At 42.8% G+C, this 16,062-nt stretch overlaps 1 protein-coding gene across 3 annotated transcripts in view; it reads right to left on the bottom strand.

The window, feature by feature from the left end:
• Positions 1-4,777: 4,777 nt before the first annotated feature.
• IL10RB (interleukin 10 receptor subunit beta) overlaps positions 4,778-16,062 on the bottom strand; it is a 248,194-nt gene continuing 236,909 nt past the window's right edge. For all 3 annotated transcript variants that reach the window (XM_085621381.1, XM_085621380.1, XM_085621379.1), the window contains one exon: positions 4,778-8,252. In XM_085621381.1, coding sequence (XP_085477507.1) covers positions 8,061-8,252 — 192 coding nt within the window. In that variant the 3' untranslated portion in view covers positions 4,778-8,060. The remainder of the gene's footprint in view (positions 8,253-16,062) is intronic.

The raw sequence follows: 16,062 nt of genomic DNA on the forward strand, positions 1-16,062 counted from the left end.
TTTGCAAAATAAAAAACGATTTTCCTATGGAAACTATGTCCCAATTATAACTACCTGCTGGGGACTGCCAGTCGGTGATATGTGTGTGTGTGTGTGTGTGTGTGTGTGGTGTGTGTTTGTATAGATATATATATTTATTTATTATATTGTATTGTAAGAGGCACTTATATAGCACGGCTGCCACCCAACGGGTATCCTGGCGCTGGGATTACCATTGAAAGATTGCACTGTGCGTAATTGAAGGTCTGATCTAAGGCTGAGAGTTAGTTTCTCTGAGTCTGGTTTTCAAAATCTTCTTAAACCTCAGTAAGGTGTTACTTTGTCTAATCTCAATAGGTAGTGAATTCTAAAGTCTGGATGCTACCAGACTGAACGATCTACCTCCTAATCGTACATATCAAATTAGCCGAGGAAGAGCAGAGGTTTCTAGTTGGAGAATACCAGAGGAATTTCCTCTGCAGAGGCTTAGGCCCCATTTTGTGAGCTGCCCTATAGACAATGCAGAGTGCCTTGAAATGGACTCTCCGTGCCAGAGGTAGCCAGTGGAGACCCTTCAAGGCAAGCGAGGCAGAGGCTCTGCGTTGTCTATTTAATGCTAGCTTAGCTGCTATCACTTGAATCCTTTGTAGCTTTTTAAGCAGGGAGTCAGGGGCTCCTAGCAGTAGGTGATTGCAGTAGTCTAATCTGCTCATAATGCTCTTTACCGCTTGTGGTCTAGCCGAAGTTGGTAAAAAAGGGAGAATTTTTTGCAAGGCTCGGAGCAGAGATAGACAGGTGCTCACTGTTTTGTCCACTTGGGAGTCCAGCTGTAATTTACAGTCTAGTAGTACTCCCAGGTTGCGAACTGTCTTAACAGGCACCGGGGGGTTGTTTACAGAGGCTGGCCAGAAATCCAACGGGAGAGGACGAGAAACTTTATTTGCAGAGCAGTGGAGTATTTCTGTCTTATCTCCATTTAATTGTAGGGAGTTCGCTCTGAGCCAGCCTGCTGTTTCCTGCATACAGCTATGGAATTTTTCTAAGGGAATTGCCTTATTGCCCTCCAAGAAAAAGACAAGTTAAGTATCATCAGCATAGTTGGTGACTTCAATACCGAAGGATTTTATAAGGGAGATAAGTGGGTGCAAATAAAAGTTAAAAAGGATTGGGCTAATTGCTGAACCCTGTGGTACCCCGTTTTACAGGACAATTCTGAGAGAAAAATGGCATCAGGGTTACTGACTGCTGCCTACCAGAGAGATAAGACTGCAGCCAGTCCAATGCCTTACCTCTAATACCATTCTCCTCAAGCCTTTTAATCAAAATCTTATGATTGACTGTATCGAATGCGGCCGACATGTCCAAAAGTACTAAGATAGCAGTTTGCACATTGTCGGCCCGCATTTGAAGGTCATCGAGGACTGTCACCAGTGCAGTTTCGGTCCCGTTTTCCGGGCGGAATCCAAATTGAACTTCATCTAGAAGTTTATTTTCTTCGCAAATTTCTAGATGGGCTTACTTACCATTCTTCCCAGGACCTTTATTGGATATGTTAACAGAGAGATTGGTCTATAGTTAGCTGGACACAGTGGGTCAAGTGAGGCTTTCTTTAAAAGAGGGGACACAACTGCCTTTTCCCAACACTCTGGGACTATGCCATAAGTTAGAGATTGAGAGCATAGCTGATGTAGATACGGAAAGAGCTCCAATCCGAACGCTTTCCGCAGCTTGTGTGGGAGCGGGTCCAGGGGAGAGCCTGAAGAGATGCCGGCTGAAATTATGTTGAACTCCTCTTGTGTTGGGATCTGAAAGTTTTCCAAGGTCGGCAAATGTTCTCTTATGATTCCTTCATAAAGAGAACTGTTACTAGCCAATATCTGAGTGTTGACTATACTATCCTTCTCTCCTTCACTAGGAGTATTTAGCCCGCTTAAAATGTTATTGATTTTTTCTTCAAAAAACACGGCCAGGCTGTCACACAATTCTTGCGAAGCCGGAATCTTATTCTTTGCGCAGTCAGGGTTGGACATGTCCTTTACTATGTTAAATAAAGTTTTTGACTTATTGGATGCATTTAGGATAGTTTCCTCAAGATATTTAGCTTTAGTCTTACCCACCATTTCTTTATAAATGTGGAGCAGTATTTTCAACGCAGCTTTATCTACCTCCCCAAAATTCCTTCTCCATTTCCTTTCCGCCTGTTTGCCTTCGATTTTCATCAGCCTCAACTCCTCATTGTACCAGGGAGCAGACAGCTTCTTTTTGCTTTTGATTTTTTTCAGCGTGGCCACATAATCTAATGTGTTGACAATCTGATTACACATGTTCTCTTAGTTCAGCTCCACCGTATTATCAATATCTAAGTAACTATCATTAACAAGTCGGGGGAGCTCATCAAGTTTTAGTAGTTTAGACCACTCCCTGCCCATACTAGTGTGAGACAGGTTGGGAGTTTGTTTGTGTGTAGTGGTTAACCTTAATGAGAAAAGGACCAAGAAGTTGTCTGTCCAGCATAGTGGGAGTATCTCCCCCATAGCAACGTCTGTATTATTAGCAAAGATTAAATCCAAAGCATGGCATCCTGAATGGGTGGGGTGCGACACCAACTGCTGTAAGTTAGTATTCTCACAGGCTTGGCATAGTTCATTAAGGGCAGTCTCAAGATTGCCGTTCTCCCAAAGATTAAAGTCCACAAGAATCATTAATTTAGCATGAGTATGTGAAAGATTGTAAATCACATCTATTAGTTCTTGATAGTGAGGTGCGGCTCCTCCAGGGGGTCGATAACAAAGAATTCCAGAGTACAAACAGCCGCCTCGTTCTGTAAGTGAGAATCCAAGTAGCTCAAAGCCCTGTACCTCCTCTATAACCATAGGGGCCACATTCCAAGTGTCTCTAAATATAATTCCTACCCCTCCTCCTCTCCCAGTTGCCCTTGGTTTGTGAAATATTTTGAAGCCTGGGGGGCAGGCTAGGCCAAGTTCAACTTCCCTGTCTGGTCGAATCAAAGTTTCTGCGAGGAACAGAATATCCATATTTTGATCTTCGACCAATGAGTAGATTTCCGAATGGTGTTTGACAAGAGATCTGACATTAATCATGCCACAATTAAGAGTTTTTGGTCCGGCGTTTGTGGGGGCATCCTTACCCCAGGTCTTTCCCCTGCTACCAGTGAACGTATGCCTCACAATATCTAAGGAGATAAGTTCATCCCTGGTGTAGGTGAGAGAGGAGGAAAAGACAGCGTGGCTGGTGCTAAGCGCGAACAGTGCATGGACGGGTGCAGACGGGCTTGCCTTGGATGTGTCCTTGGCGTGCCCGCTGACCGCGCGAACTGCGCGCTTGCATCGTGTCTCCTTAAATAGTGAGGAGTACGCCTGGCCGCTAGAGTGCTAACCAAGATGGCGTGACTTCCGGTGACCGGCGCTTACAGACCGAGTACACCAGCACACCTTGGTAGCGCTAACAACTAGGAATAGAGCTGAATGCTGGCTCTAAAATGACCTGTGCAGTCAAATGAGTAAAGTGAGTATTATAAAATCGGCGTCAGTAATAGTACCACATTCGCAAATGTTGCTAGCAGTACAATTCTAACACAGATAATGACCCTTTTTAAAACAACAAGACTCTAAAATCAAGTGATGATAATTTAAAAAGAATTCCAGGTCGTACAGCGAGTAATCAATTGTTTACTGTGCGCTTGCATCGCGTCTCCTTAAATAGTGAGGAGTACGCCTGGCCTCTAGAGCGCTAACCAAGGTGGCATGACTTCCAGTGACCGGTGCTTACAGACCGAGTACACCAGCACACACCCAATATATATTCTTAATTACAATATATATGTATTTTAATATATATGCACTAATTGTCAAACCTTCTTTCTCTCTCTCTCATATATCTATGAACCCTTCATGAAATATCTTTATCTATTAGCTTGCATTTTGCTTATTACTGCCACAGCACAGCATAAGGCAGACATAATTTAATGGGACATAAATACACTGCCACACAAAATCTTTTCCCAGCAATACAGTAACAGGCACTTGACTTAACCAGTCATTGCTAGTACCTACACAACCTAGATTGTCTTTACAAGTGTTCCATAGTAATCAAGACATTTATTGAAAGCTGTGATATTGATTAATCAGCATATTGGCATATTTACTTATCTTTTGGAAATCAAGCACAATTTATTAGAATAGCAAAAGTGGATTTTTGCATTTTTATGTTGACGCCACAACCCCTCAACTTGCTGAAGGACATTTTAAGAAGTTGCATCTTATTCAAGAGGGACATTTTGTAACAACATGCAGTTATTGCAGCTAGGTCTCACACTTGTTGAGCAGCTGCTTCTGACTTGAGAGGGACATCTAGTGAAGTTCTGAAAGGCTACATTCTTTTTAAGACTTTACACAGACTTGAAAAGGACATCTAGTAATTATTTTAGATACCTGCAGCTATGCGAAAGACCAGACCTATCGGTCTGCCAAGGCTTCTTACATAAGCAGCAAAAATAGCGATAAAAAATCAGTTTGCTATATATTAAGACATCTGTTTTTCATTTGAAATGATGTACATATAACTTATGGTTAACAATTTCATTACTCCATTTTTGCTCTGTAGAAAAAATACCTTCCATAATGTGAACTAGACCTAAATCAGTTTACCCCATTCTGTATCACACAAGCAATACAAATTGTGCTTTTTTGCACTGGTACACTGCATATGTAATTTACCTTGTGTCCTCTTTGGGCTGTGGACAGAAAATGGTGGCAGTATCTCAGAAACGCCAGGTCAACACACTTAAATCCAAGTTTTATTTATATGCAGTTTTATCAACCATTTTTCACATTTTATCAAAAGTTATCCATGTAAACATACACAAACTGTATTCTTTTTATTAACATATACGATAGCACAAATTGTGAAGTCAAAACTTTGTTGCTGTTTTTAAAAACACATATTACAAATGTTAAGAGCAGTTTAAAAATCAATTTTATATATCCTCCAGCCCTCCCAACCAGCCATGGCCTTCAGTTAATGAACTATTGACATCTGTCAGAAAAGTTTTTAATAGAACATTAAATTGGCCCTTTGTAAGATTCATAATGTGGCGATGCCGATTTGGCCAGGCCACTTCTGTGGATGCTGTATTTTATTGCATAAATAACCAGTGTTCTCTAACACTAATAGTTTAATATTTAGCGTATTCCTTTTATTTTTTTCATTTAACTAATTGTTTTTGGAGACTTGCGCTAACAGGGATTTTATTTCGGTCTATCTTCGGCAAATGTAACAGATTGGGATGTCACAGCCCCACCTTGTACATTTTGAGGTAGTTAAAATATTCCCTTCGCTGAACCTTCAACAAGGGGCCAAGTTGTTCTGGCATTCAGATGCTTCCACTTGACTTAGACCTTGCAGTTGACACTGGTGTGCCAGGTAGGAGGCCTATTAACCTATTCATCATCTTTTAGTTCATGCTATTTTGCTGTCCACGCTAAATTTTTGGAATGTATCCCATTTTTGCAATCCCTTCTAAATCGACTGCCTTAATCTAACATAACATTAGATGTGTATTTGTAAAGTGCATGTTCACCCAAGTGTTGAGTCTCTTCCTGCTGAAATAACAGATGTTTAATGTTACCCAGCTCAGTTATACTCGTTTTATCAACCTCAGCAGGATGGAAGTCTGAGCGGACCCACCGGGATTTACACCTGTGACACTGAGGTCAAGCACAGAATCTTGAGTGGATGCATTAGCCCACTGAGCCACCAACATGAAACGAGGGAGGATAAAAACTCACTACCAAAACGTGACTGCTTTTAATCATTGCCTTGAATGGTACAAATTCCTCTTCTATCACCGCAAGGGATGCTTGTCTAAAGCTATTGCTATATCGGTAGTGTTCGACTTTATTAGCCAGAAGCCTAAATAGCCACAGCGTTCAAGGCACAATTGTAAAATTCCCAAGTTAACTGAGCCATGTGTAGGCCTCACTGAGCGTCCACACAGATGCACAGTAGGGCATGTGTACACTGCTTGCCATTAGAAGTATCCCATCTCTGTCGTGGGTACTAGTTGTTCGTAGAATTATGTGTAAAGCCCGGAGGACAGTCCATGAGGTCTGTAGTAATAGTCTCCCTCTTTATGGCTTCCAAACTGAGCTGATATGCCTGCCCTTGAGTGTATGGATTCATCAATGGGGCTCTGCTGATGGTGGAGGGAAGAGAAAACTTTTTAGATTACAGCTGCAAAACTTGAGAGCAGACTAGCTCACATTCAGGAACGACCAGAAGACCAGCACCAAGAAACGTTTGTGGTTGTGCACTCTATGAATAGCATCAACATAACATACGCATGAGCAGAGGAGAGGCTCAGGATAGGTAAAGTTCTGCCCTGGGTATTTCCCTCAAAGACATGCTGCAAGACTGTCAGAAATGTAATCACTCCCAACCAGCCATGGCCTTCAGTTAATGAGCTATTGACAACTCCCATCAAATTTTTTCATAAAACATTCAATTATGTAAGATTCATAATGTGGCGATGCCGGTTTGGCAGGCAACTTCTGTGGATGCTGAATTTTATTGCATAAATAACAAATAACCAGTGTTCTCTAACACTAATAGTTTAATATTTAGCGCATTCCTTTTATATTTTTAATTTTAACTAATCATTTTGGAGACTTGCGCTAACAGGGATTTTATTTCTGTCTATCTTCGGCAAATGTAACAGATTGGGATGTCACAGCCCCACCTTGTACATTTTGAGGTAGTTAAAATATTCCCTTCGCTGAACCTTCAACAAGGGGCCAAGTTGTTCTGGCATTCAGATGCTTCCACTTGACTTAAGACGTTGTAGTTGACACTGGTGTGCCAGGTAGGAGGCCTACTAACCTCTCCAGCATCTTTTAGTTCATGCTATTTTGCTGTCCACGCTAAATTTTTGGAATGTATCCCAGCACCAAGAAATGTCTGTGGTTGTGCACTCTATAAATAGCATCAACATAACATACGCATGAGCAGAGGAGAGGCTCAGGATAGGTAAAGTTCTGCCCTGGGTATTTTCCTCAAAGACATGCTGCAAGACTGTCAGAAATGTAATCGCTCCCAACCAGCCGTGGCCTTCAGTTAATGAGCTATTGACAACTATTTTTAATAGAACATTAAAGACTACGAAAGATCAAAGATATTGCAATTGTCATTCACACCCCCCTCCACATTGGATTATAGACTATGCATGGGATATCAAAACACACTGCAAATCATTAAAATAAAGAATTTGTCATTTGTTCTACATAGAACGTTTTTAACACTCGAGATACTGCTTTACAATCGGCTTTACTTAAGTACTTATGACAGGCCTTATGAGCAATAGTCCAGGAAGGCAAGATCTGTGCCAGGGTTTCATGATAACCACAAAATAAATTGCAGCGGAAGTCATTTACACAGCTGATGATTATTCTGAAAATGAGACCCGGATCCGCACCTATAGGGACACAACGTTGGATATCTGAAATGCAAAACATGAGGTGAAGTGTACCTAAACATGGACAAGTAAAACACTACATTTGCCTGAAAATCAATTGCTTCCAACTTGGGTGCAACCTTCTCATGGATTTCCAGGAATAGGACTCAATGTCTCGTGGATAAAAATGCTTTGTGAAGTAAGCGCATCGTTAAAGGTTTTTCAAAATCAGCTTAGGTCTGGTTGTCATTTTTAAGAACACTTCATAAAAAGTGTACACAAAGCACTGAACCCAATGATGAATTAGATGTTCATCAGCACCAAGATGAGGAAAATATTTAGAAATTAAGAACATGCAAAGGAAAAAACCCAAGTTGGTCTACAAATGTAGTGCATGATTTTTGCAGAGTTTCTCTTCAGTCTTCTGGCTTTGGACATACTCAGGATGAGGCGACCTTCAATGTGGATTGAAAGCAGGCATCCTTGTATTTACCCCTGTACTTCAGCTTGGAGTCAGTACAATAAGTAGGATTGCTGAGTTCCGTCTGTCCACATCTGGTGCTCTTGTATCCACTTAGTGCAATATAATGGGGTATAGCATTCACAGGTGCGATCAGGAAAGAAAAGGTTCATGGGCATCCTGATTCCGCTCAGCTGTCCTAGTACATGCATCTGCGCTCTCTTCACTTGGTCGCTTGCTTTCACATTCTTCTGAAAGGACAGTTACTGCAATGCACAATTCATCCACTTCATCCTTATAGTTGACCGGTGGGAATGGTATGTCGTAGACGGTCTGGCTCAGAAACTGTCAAACAAAGGGAAAATGTGAGGTTGAATCCACTGTTCAAGTCTTCAAGTATTGCAACTATGAACACACTGCATGTAAAAAAAAGTATTTTTTTTCCAAATGATTGCATGCCTCGAAATTTCACAAAGTTCAAAAGAGTCACACACTGTGTCCAAAGATGGACGAATTCTATTATACTTAGTGAATATATCGGTTAAGGTTATCTTGCTAAACATCTTTCCAGTCAAGACTCCGGCATTTACCTGAATCCCATGTATTACCCTATAATACATATTAGTGACAATAACCAAACACTCCACTTATCAATAGCTCCAAATCCCTGAATGCTTTCTTGGACAAAGTAATGTTTCGATGATGCCACAATAGAGGTGGTATTGCACTACTGAAACGCAAATGAATGTTACAATATGCTATCAAGAGTGCTACTAAATCCGAAATATTTTAATAATAGAGCTTGCATGCAGTGAGCACACACCTGTTAAGGTTTCTGGGTAATGAAGTAATGAAGGGATGAAAGTCTACGAGTACAATTTTTAGAGGGTTCCAAAATCTCAGAAGCTCACTTGGTGACCGAAGATGGATAGGAAGGGATTTACATAGGGATGAGATCAAAACCAAAGAGATTTGATGCCTACGGTTCTGTCTTTTCAACCAGGAAACTCTAAGAAAAGTACCAGAGGACCTTAGCCACCAAGGATGTGCATACAACTGAATCCAGGGCAGATGATATTAGGAGAGCCATACAGAAGTACATCGGGTCCAACTGGAGAGGAAAGAGGTGCGCTGCACAAGACATGTCACTGAAATGGTCACTGAGGATGGGATATTATACAGTATCAAGAGCTACTGAAAGACCAAATAAAATCGGGGCCAGAACATTGACACTTCCACCTACCACCAGTCTCCCACTGTAGGGCTTCACCCTAAGGACTTTAGCCAGGAAATGTATGTAATAATGTTGACAGTTAGTGGTCGTGAGGGGAGCCATATTTCAATGCTTAGGATGCGTCAGATAACTCTAGAAATGTGAATTGTTGTAATTGCAATTATTCTTGGAATGAATGTGTGATTGAGTTGTAAGTGAATGTATGCATGTGGTAATGAATGTTTTAATATGTAACTGTATTTAGGTAGTAAGTTTAGAAGATATCAAATATTGATGCATAATTGTTATGTATGTATTGAAGTATATTTGCAATTTAAATAAATGATGAAATGTGAAGTGCAGAAGTTATTAATTCTAGTTGTTAGGGAACATACATTATCTGCACACGGATACTTGTAATACAATGACATTTTAAGTTATCTGAGAAGCAAACAGTGTCCATATGGCACAGCGGGTGTCTATAGTATGTAAAGCTGAGCTGTGACGTAAAATGAGGAAAGGAGCAAACAGAGTGCCTATGAAAAGATGGGTGTGTACAATTAGGAAAGGCCTGGAGGTGCCTATCAGGAGGGAGGAGCACAGAAGACACGAGGGTGGAGGGCCAATTTCATGTTAAAGGTAGACACAAGGGAAAGAGGAAGACAAAATAAGGTAAGATGGGAAAGTACCAGAAATCAGAGAAAAAAGGCAAAGCAGATGTGCCTGTGTAACATGGGCAAGGTACACTGTTAGGGGCTAAAGGCATGAAAATGAGGAAAGAGCTGAACGCGTTAGACTGCTTGGAAGAGGCATTGAGTGAAATAATTATAAAGAGAGGAGCAGGGCCGAGACATAGAAGAAGGAAGGTAGGAAAATGGAGTGAGAGTGTGTAAGAAAGAAACAATGTGCAAAGTGTGTACAGCAGACAGGAAAGGGAGGGGGCATTGGGACCAGGGTGTGGGCGAGGGTGCAAGTGTGAAGCACTGCTCCTTAACTAAACCAGCCCCCAGCACTGCTGATTTTGTAACTGGGGAATGATATTGCAGCACTGTTGCAAAACCAGCCCCCAGTAACAAAACCGGCCCCGCCCTTCCAGCCTCCCGGGAAACGCCCGATGCCCGTTATGGCCAGACCGGCCCTGAGCACAAGTACAACTTCACACCTTTGGGGAGCCATGAAGGGGAAGCCTGCGTGTGAAAGGGATGGCAATAATACACAGTAATATTCAGTCATTAAAAATGGTTCAAAAGCGGGATAACCTCGTGTGTGTGGAACTAATGTTTGGAAGAAATGTTTTGGTAGGTCAAAATATGAAGTGTGCTGTGAGAATGCAAAACTAGGGTAACCAAAGACCGTGTCTGGACGCAGCAAATGAGAAAAGGGTTTCGGCAAAAGGGGCGCGAAGAGGAAGGCGCTTCTGAAAACATCCAGCGCGTGACCACGCCTGCAAATGGCCGCCTAGCGCACATTGGAGGAATCAAGCACATCTCCAGCTTCACCAGTGGTCGAAGTGGGGAAAAAAAAGTAGGGGAACCGTGGGCGGAGAATCAGAAGGCAGGAATAACCTGATGATTGGATCAGTGGGCGGAGTTAGAGGTGTGGCCAGGATTGCTAAACATCCCAATCTTTAGTATGTGTTTGGCATTTCACTGACCAGTTACAGCTTATCATGTTATGTAATTCAACCAATGGATACACATGATTATTTAACGATTAATATGAGTTATTGACATTATAATAAATTCACAAAGTGGGATATGTTTCTAATCGCAGAATGTCCCAAATATGCTTAAAAGTGGAAGCACAAGCCATTTGTTTCCGAGCCATGGATTTTCTGTTGTCAGCAATATACACCGAGACAATCAATTTTACGTGTGTAAATCACTGTATGGGAAATGTTACATAAGACAAAGGACTACAAGGTGTAGGAGTCACATGACAACCATATTAGTAGGCAGTATAGTTTAATAGTGATTGATCCGGAGAATCACAAACTCAGAATTTAAAACTTAATACCATGATTGGGGTTCACTTTAATAATCGTTATTGATTTCTATCCAAATGAACACTTTTTGCAACATTAGGATAATCAAAGGCTTAGGGAAAAAAAACCATAAAGCTCTAGTTTATACCTTGCAGTCTGTATGCAGCTCTAAGCTGAAAGTTAATAGCTCACTGTTATTTGTTAGGATTTTAACTTATAATCTTCAAGTAGCAAAAGAATCTTACTGACAAAAGCAGTAACCGACTGACCTATTTACAATATATGCACTTTGTGATGGGCATGGTACATGTTCTTAGCAGCAGGCACATTAATCCTCTGCGCTATCTATGCTGAGGTATTGCCAAGTATTTCCAAACCTTGTGATATTTGGGGCCCGCTAATGCATACCTGTTGACTATCACTGATGTCTGATTGCTCATGTCATTAATGTACTGTAATCCTCTACTGCCACATTGTATACCTGATTGATTACTATCAAGTGTTTGTGTGTCTACGATTGTCATCGGATTCATTGTCGATATCTCCTGCCACCCCAAGTGTACGAACTGTTAATGTGTCATCAATTACTACAGCATAACCATCTGTATGTGTTCTTTTTGAATCTGAAATTGAAATAAATTAATTTAAAAAAAGACAAAAAAAACCTCTGCACTATCATTCCATGAGTCAAAACTCACACTAGACAAAACTCCGATCTCGCTCTAGGAAGACTTTTATACACCGGAGTTATCATGACATTTTTATTATTGCCGAAAATTGCTGTGGGCCAGGAAGGAGGCAGCAAGTGCTTTTAAAACCATAATATACAACGCCCCCACTCAAAGTCAGCACCCGTTGCGGTCACACCGGTCGCACTGCCCTAGAGCTAGCTCTTCTCCGGGGATCCTGTGACCTCAGTGACAGAGTCACTGTTGCTCTAGGGTCCGCTACTTCGTAGGCCTGCCTGCAAGACTGGAGGTGAATTTCAATATGGATTGTGGTGGGTAAGCCTTCAAGGTGAACCCACACTTGCCACTGCTAGGGTCCACCTGCTGGTGTTAAGACACCAGGGCTTTTCCGGATTTGCAGGGCCTTCTAAGGTCTAGCATGGAAATATGCTCCCTCAGGAGAGTGGTCTGGGGGACTGCTCATGAAGGCTGAACCTGGTTCCCCAGTTCTAAATTTGGCAGCTCTGCCCCCAGTGCTACATCCGCTCCCTCTCTGAACACCATACTGCCCCACTGAGAGAAATTCACACTGCCTTCAACTACAATCCAATTTGACCTGCTATAAACAACTGGATGCGACTCAATTCAAATTATGTACTAGGCAAGAGCAATATACTCCCTAAAAGGAAAAAGTAACAACATCCTGGAAAAAGCAAACACTCATAGGGAATGAAAGATTAAATAAAGCATGCGAAATGCAAGCAGGAACAACATGGTGAACTTAACGCTTTTACACTCACTATTCAGAAATCAGTGAGTGCTTCTGCCTGAAAACTACAGGGCCCAGAAAGGACCCATTTCAATGTCCACTGCTTATATGCTCACAAAACGTAAGCAGTATGGTTTAAAAAGACCACATTCGTGAACACAAAGCCGCCATACACATTTTGTTTTCCAATCCACCCATCAACCAGGTATTGCAGTACCTCCAGGTTTGACCAACTTCCCCACCGGGGAAAACAGCGCTTGACTGGAAAAGTGACGCTAATGTTTTTGGGGTTTGAAGAAAACCGATCTGGCCAGTTAAGAACACTCCGTCTTGCTTTATTTAGTTATTGATTTTTCATATTTTGAACCTTTTATTTCTGAGGCTGCACTTTGGAATAGAAAAATGTCAAAACGGCATTTCCAGCAAAAGTGTTTTTCTTTTTTGCATCCATTCACAGGGGAACAAATGAACGACAGCAAGAAAGAGAGGGTGAGAACCATTTCTTGAGTAACGGTTTTCGGTAAGTGAGGAGGAGCTAGACTGACAGAGAGGGAATAAGAGTAGGAAAGGGGGGGCAGCTGCCAGCGGCAGAGCAGAAGCGGACACCTTCCTTGTCTCGTCTGGGCAGAAAGCAAGAGACAGAGATCTTTTCCTTCCCTGCTCCCCGCCCATCCCCGAACAGCCACTAATGCCAGCCTTCTCTGCAGGCCTTGGATATTTATTACGTTCTGGGACGCATGTTCAAAATAAAAAGGTAGGGGAACGGAATCTATAGAATTAAAGAAGTAGGGGCACGCCGTGCCCTGCCGTTCCCGCCCACTTCGACCAATGAGCTTCACCTACCAGGATCCCAGCAGTGTGCTCAAGATCACACCAAGCGTGCCAAGAGGGTTTACATTATATTTTTTAAAAAAGTGACCGAACCGCGGAGCTGGTTGACGATTGGGGCAAAACTGGAGAGAGGGGAGGAGGCCGGGGGGGGGGAGTTGGTGCAAAGTGGGGGAAACAAGCAGAAAAAGCAACATGAAGCAGAGAGAGGGGGAAGGCATACTAACTATTTGAAATGTGAAATCTTAAAAAAAAATAATGCAGAAGAATGGGCATAAAGCACGGCAGGTGTAAACATTTGTACATGACATCTAAAACACCGTACAAAGGCTGCAACGTTGTATGGAAACTGTGAATGAAAGACACATCACAAAGTATTTGCTGTTGATAAAGAATGCAAAGTACAATACCAAAGCAGCCTTCGAATTATAGAAAAATATCACCGCACAGGGTCGTGGATCGGCAGGAAAAGCAAATAGGAGGGAGGGGTTGGGGGGCAGAAAAGGATGCAGAGCGAGGAATTGGGGCAAAGAAGCCCACAAGCGTAAGTGGGCAAAACAAGCACACACACACACACAAAAAAAACAACTTCGGGTGCAGTGGGGAGGAGTAGAAGCACTCAAGGCAGACAGCTGAAAAACACATGTACTCTCACAGAGTGCTTAAACAAAAATAAAAAATAGTTCCTAAAAGTGTACAAAGGAGAAAAAAAAGCAAATCAAAGAGATGGGAAATGGGCTATCCTCCATGGGAGCAAAAAAACACAAGACAGACAGGCTAAAACAAGCAAATCAATTAAATAGCATGCAAGCAAATGCAAGGTGACTACAAAGCCAGCCAATCGTAAGCAATGGGCAGGCATTAAGCTCAGGTAAGCTCTTGAGAAGCCCTGAACAGGTCTTTTGCGGACAGGGTTCTGTGCTGCCTGATAGGTTTGACAAACTGCATGTGTAGTAACGACTGAGAACAATATGCAGGTATAATTAAAGTCAATCTGTGCTTGTACACAGGTGTTGGTGCGCACAGGCTCCAGGTTGTCTTTGATCTCAATTCTTTGAATGAATTCATAATTATTATTTAATTAACATCTTGAAGTTTTTTACACAATCCCAAGCAGATGCTGCCAAGTGCCCAGCCAGCAGATCTTGTCTGCAGCTATCGATCCCCCGCTCCACTCTTTGCCGCCTCCCCTGGGTGGCGGGCCATTCTTTTCTCTCTGCCGGATGGCGCTTTGGAGGAGATACAAGGGGGGGACCCAAGGGTGGTCCAAGGATCTAATAGGAACTCCCAAGAGGACGGATCAGGCCACGAGACTGGCCAACAGTCATGGAAGCCAGCAGGGTGTCTAGGGAGGAGACTGCTTAATCCTCCATAGGTTCCCGACCCCCGCATTTCAGGAATGTGGCAGCATGCAGCACATGGCAACTGGCAACAGGTAGCAGGCAGTAGGACAAGCTGCGGCACCACCTAAAGCAAAGTGGCGAGAGCAGCGAAGTGTTGAGGTGAGTCGGTCCTAGAGGCAAGCCTGACGCATTAGACATCGAAGGGCAAGAGGGTTAATCACGGTGTAGCACAGAAGCGGCTGGCTTAGTGATTGGTGTGCTTGTACTCAACCAGGATCCGCCGCTCCCAGGCAATCTCCCCAGACTGTTGCACTCGCTGTATGCTTACTGCTCGTCGCATGACAGTTCCACTGCAATTGCCCCTGACGGGCTGTGTGGGTTTCCACATCGGACACAGAGGCCTGGTGTTAGAGTCTTAGTTAGTCTCCTCCTGTCCCTCTCGCCCCTGGAAGGACCGACTCACTCTCTCAACCCACCTGGTCGAAGCACCTCATAAAACCAGAGGAGCAGCAGGTGAAGGAAGGAAAGCTAAGAATAGAAGGAAAGGTAAGCAAAGCAGGAAATACAACCCCAAGTCGATGTATGCCTGTTCCCAGAGCTTTCCCACGCCAAGACACCAGACAGAGACTCCTCTGACAACCTACCTGCACCAGGATACGACAGGCCCCACCAAGATTACACAAGGATAACCCCTGGACCCACAGCAAAGTTTAAAAGTTTTGCACAATCTAACTGGAAGAATTCTAAGGCCTTGCAGAGCACAAAGTAACCAGTGTCAACAAATGTGGGCAGGTGTACCTGGGTACCAGAAGTTTATGATTACACATGAGAAACATAATATGGCGAACCTACAGGGCGGTACCAAAAGAGGCAGTAGAAAGCAGACATCAGGAGCAACCCAACCCAAAAGTATCCAACAAACATTTCTTTAAAAGTTCTCTATTCCGCAACAGCAAAACCCGGCTGTCTTACACAGACAGAGAAAGCTGGGAATATAAGCCAGCTCCAAATGAAAGAGAAAGAGTCCAATAACCCAGTCACCAATGAGGACACAAATGCCCACGTCGGATTCCCCAAACAATTACACATCTAATGGCATTCTGCCAGAGCACCCACCGTTTTATTCAGGCAACACAAGTCATCCCCCAAAAGTGAAGTATCTCACAATCATTAAAACTACGCAAAAAGTAGAGGCGCATACAGCGGGGCAGTCAAACTGGTCCAAATTAAAAGCAAACAATCTGTACAGTTTAAGGACCTGGCACACCTCCATACCGACATGGAAGTTGGGGCATGAGCAATGGTGCCAAATCCAAGTTACTATTAGTGGGCCTAATATCGTCATAGATC

This window comes from Triturus cristatus, chromosome 8, assembly GCF_964204655.1.
Source record: "Triturus cristatus chromosome 8, aTriCri1.1, whole genome shotgun sequence".
Classification (NCBI taxonomy): Eukaryota; Metazoa; Chordata; class Amphibia; order Caudata; family Salamandridae; genus Triturus; species Triturus cristatus.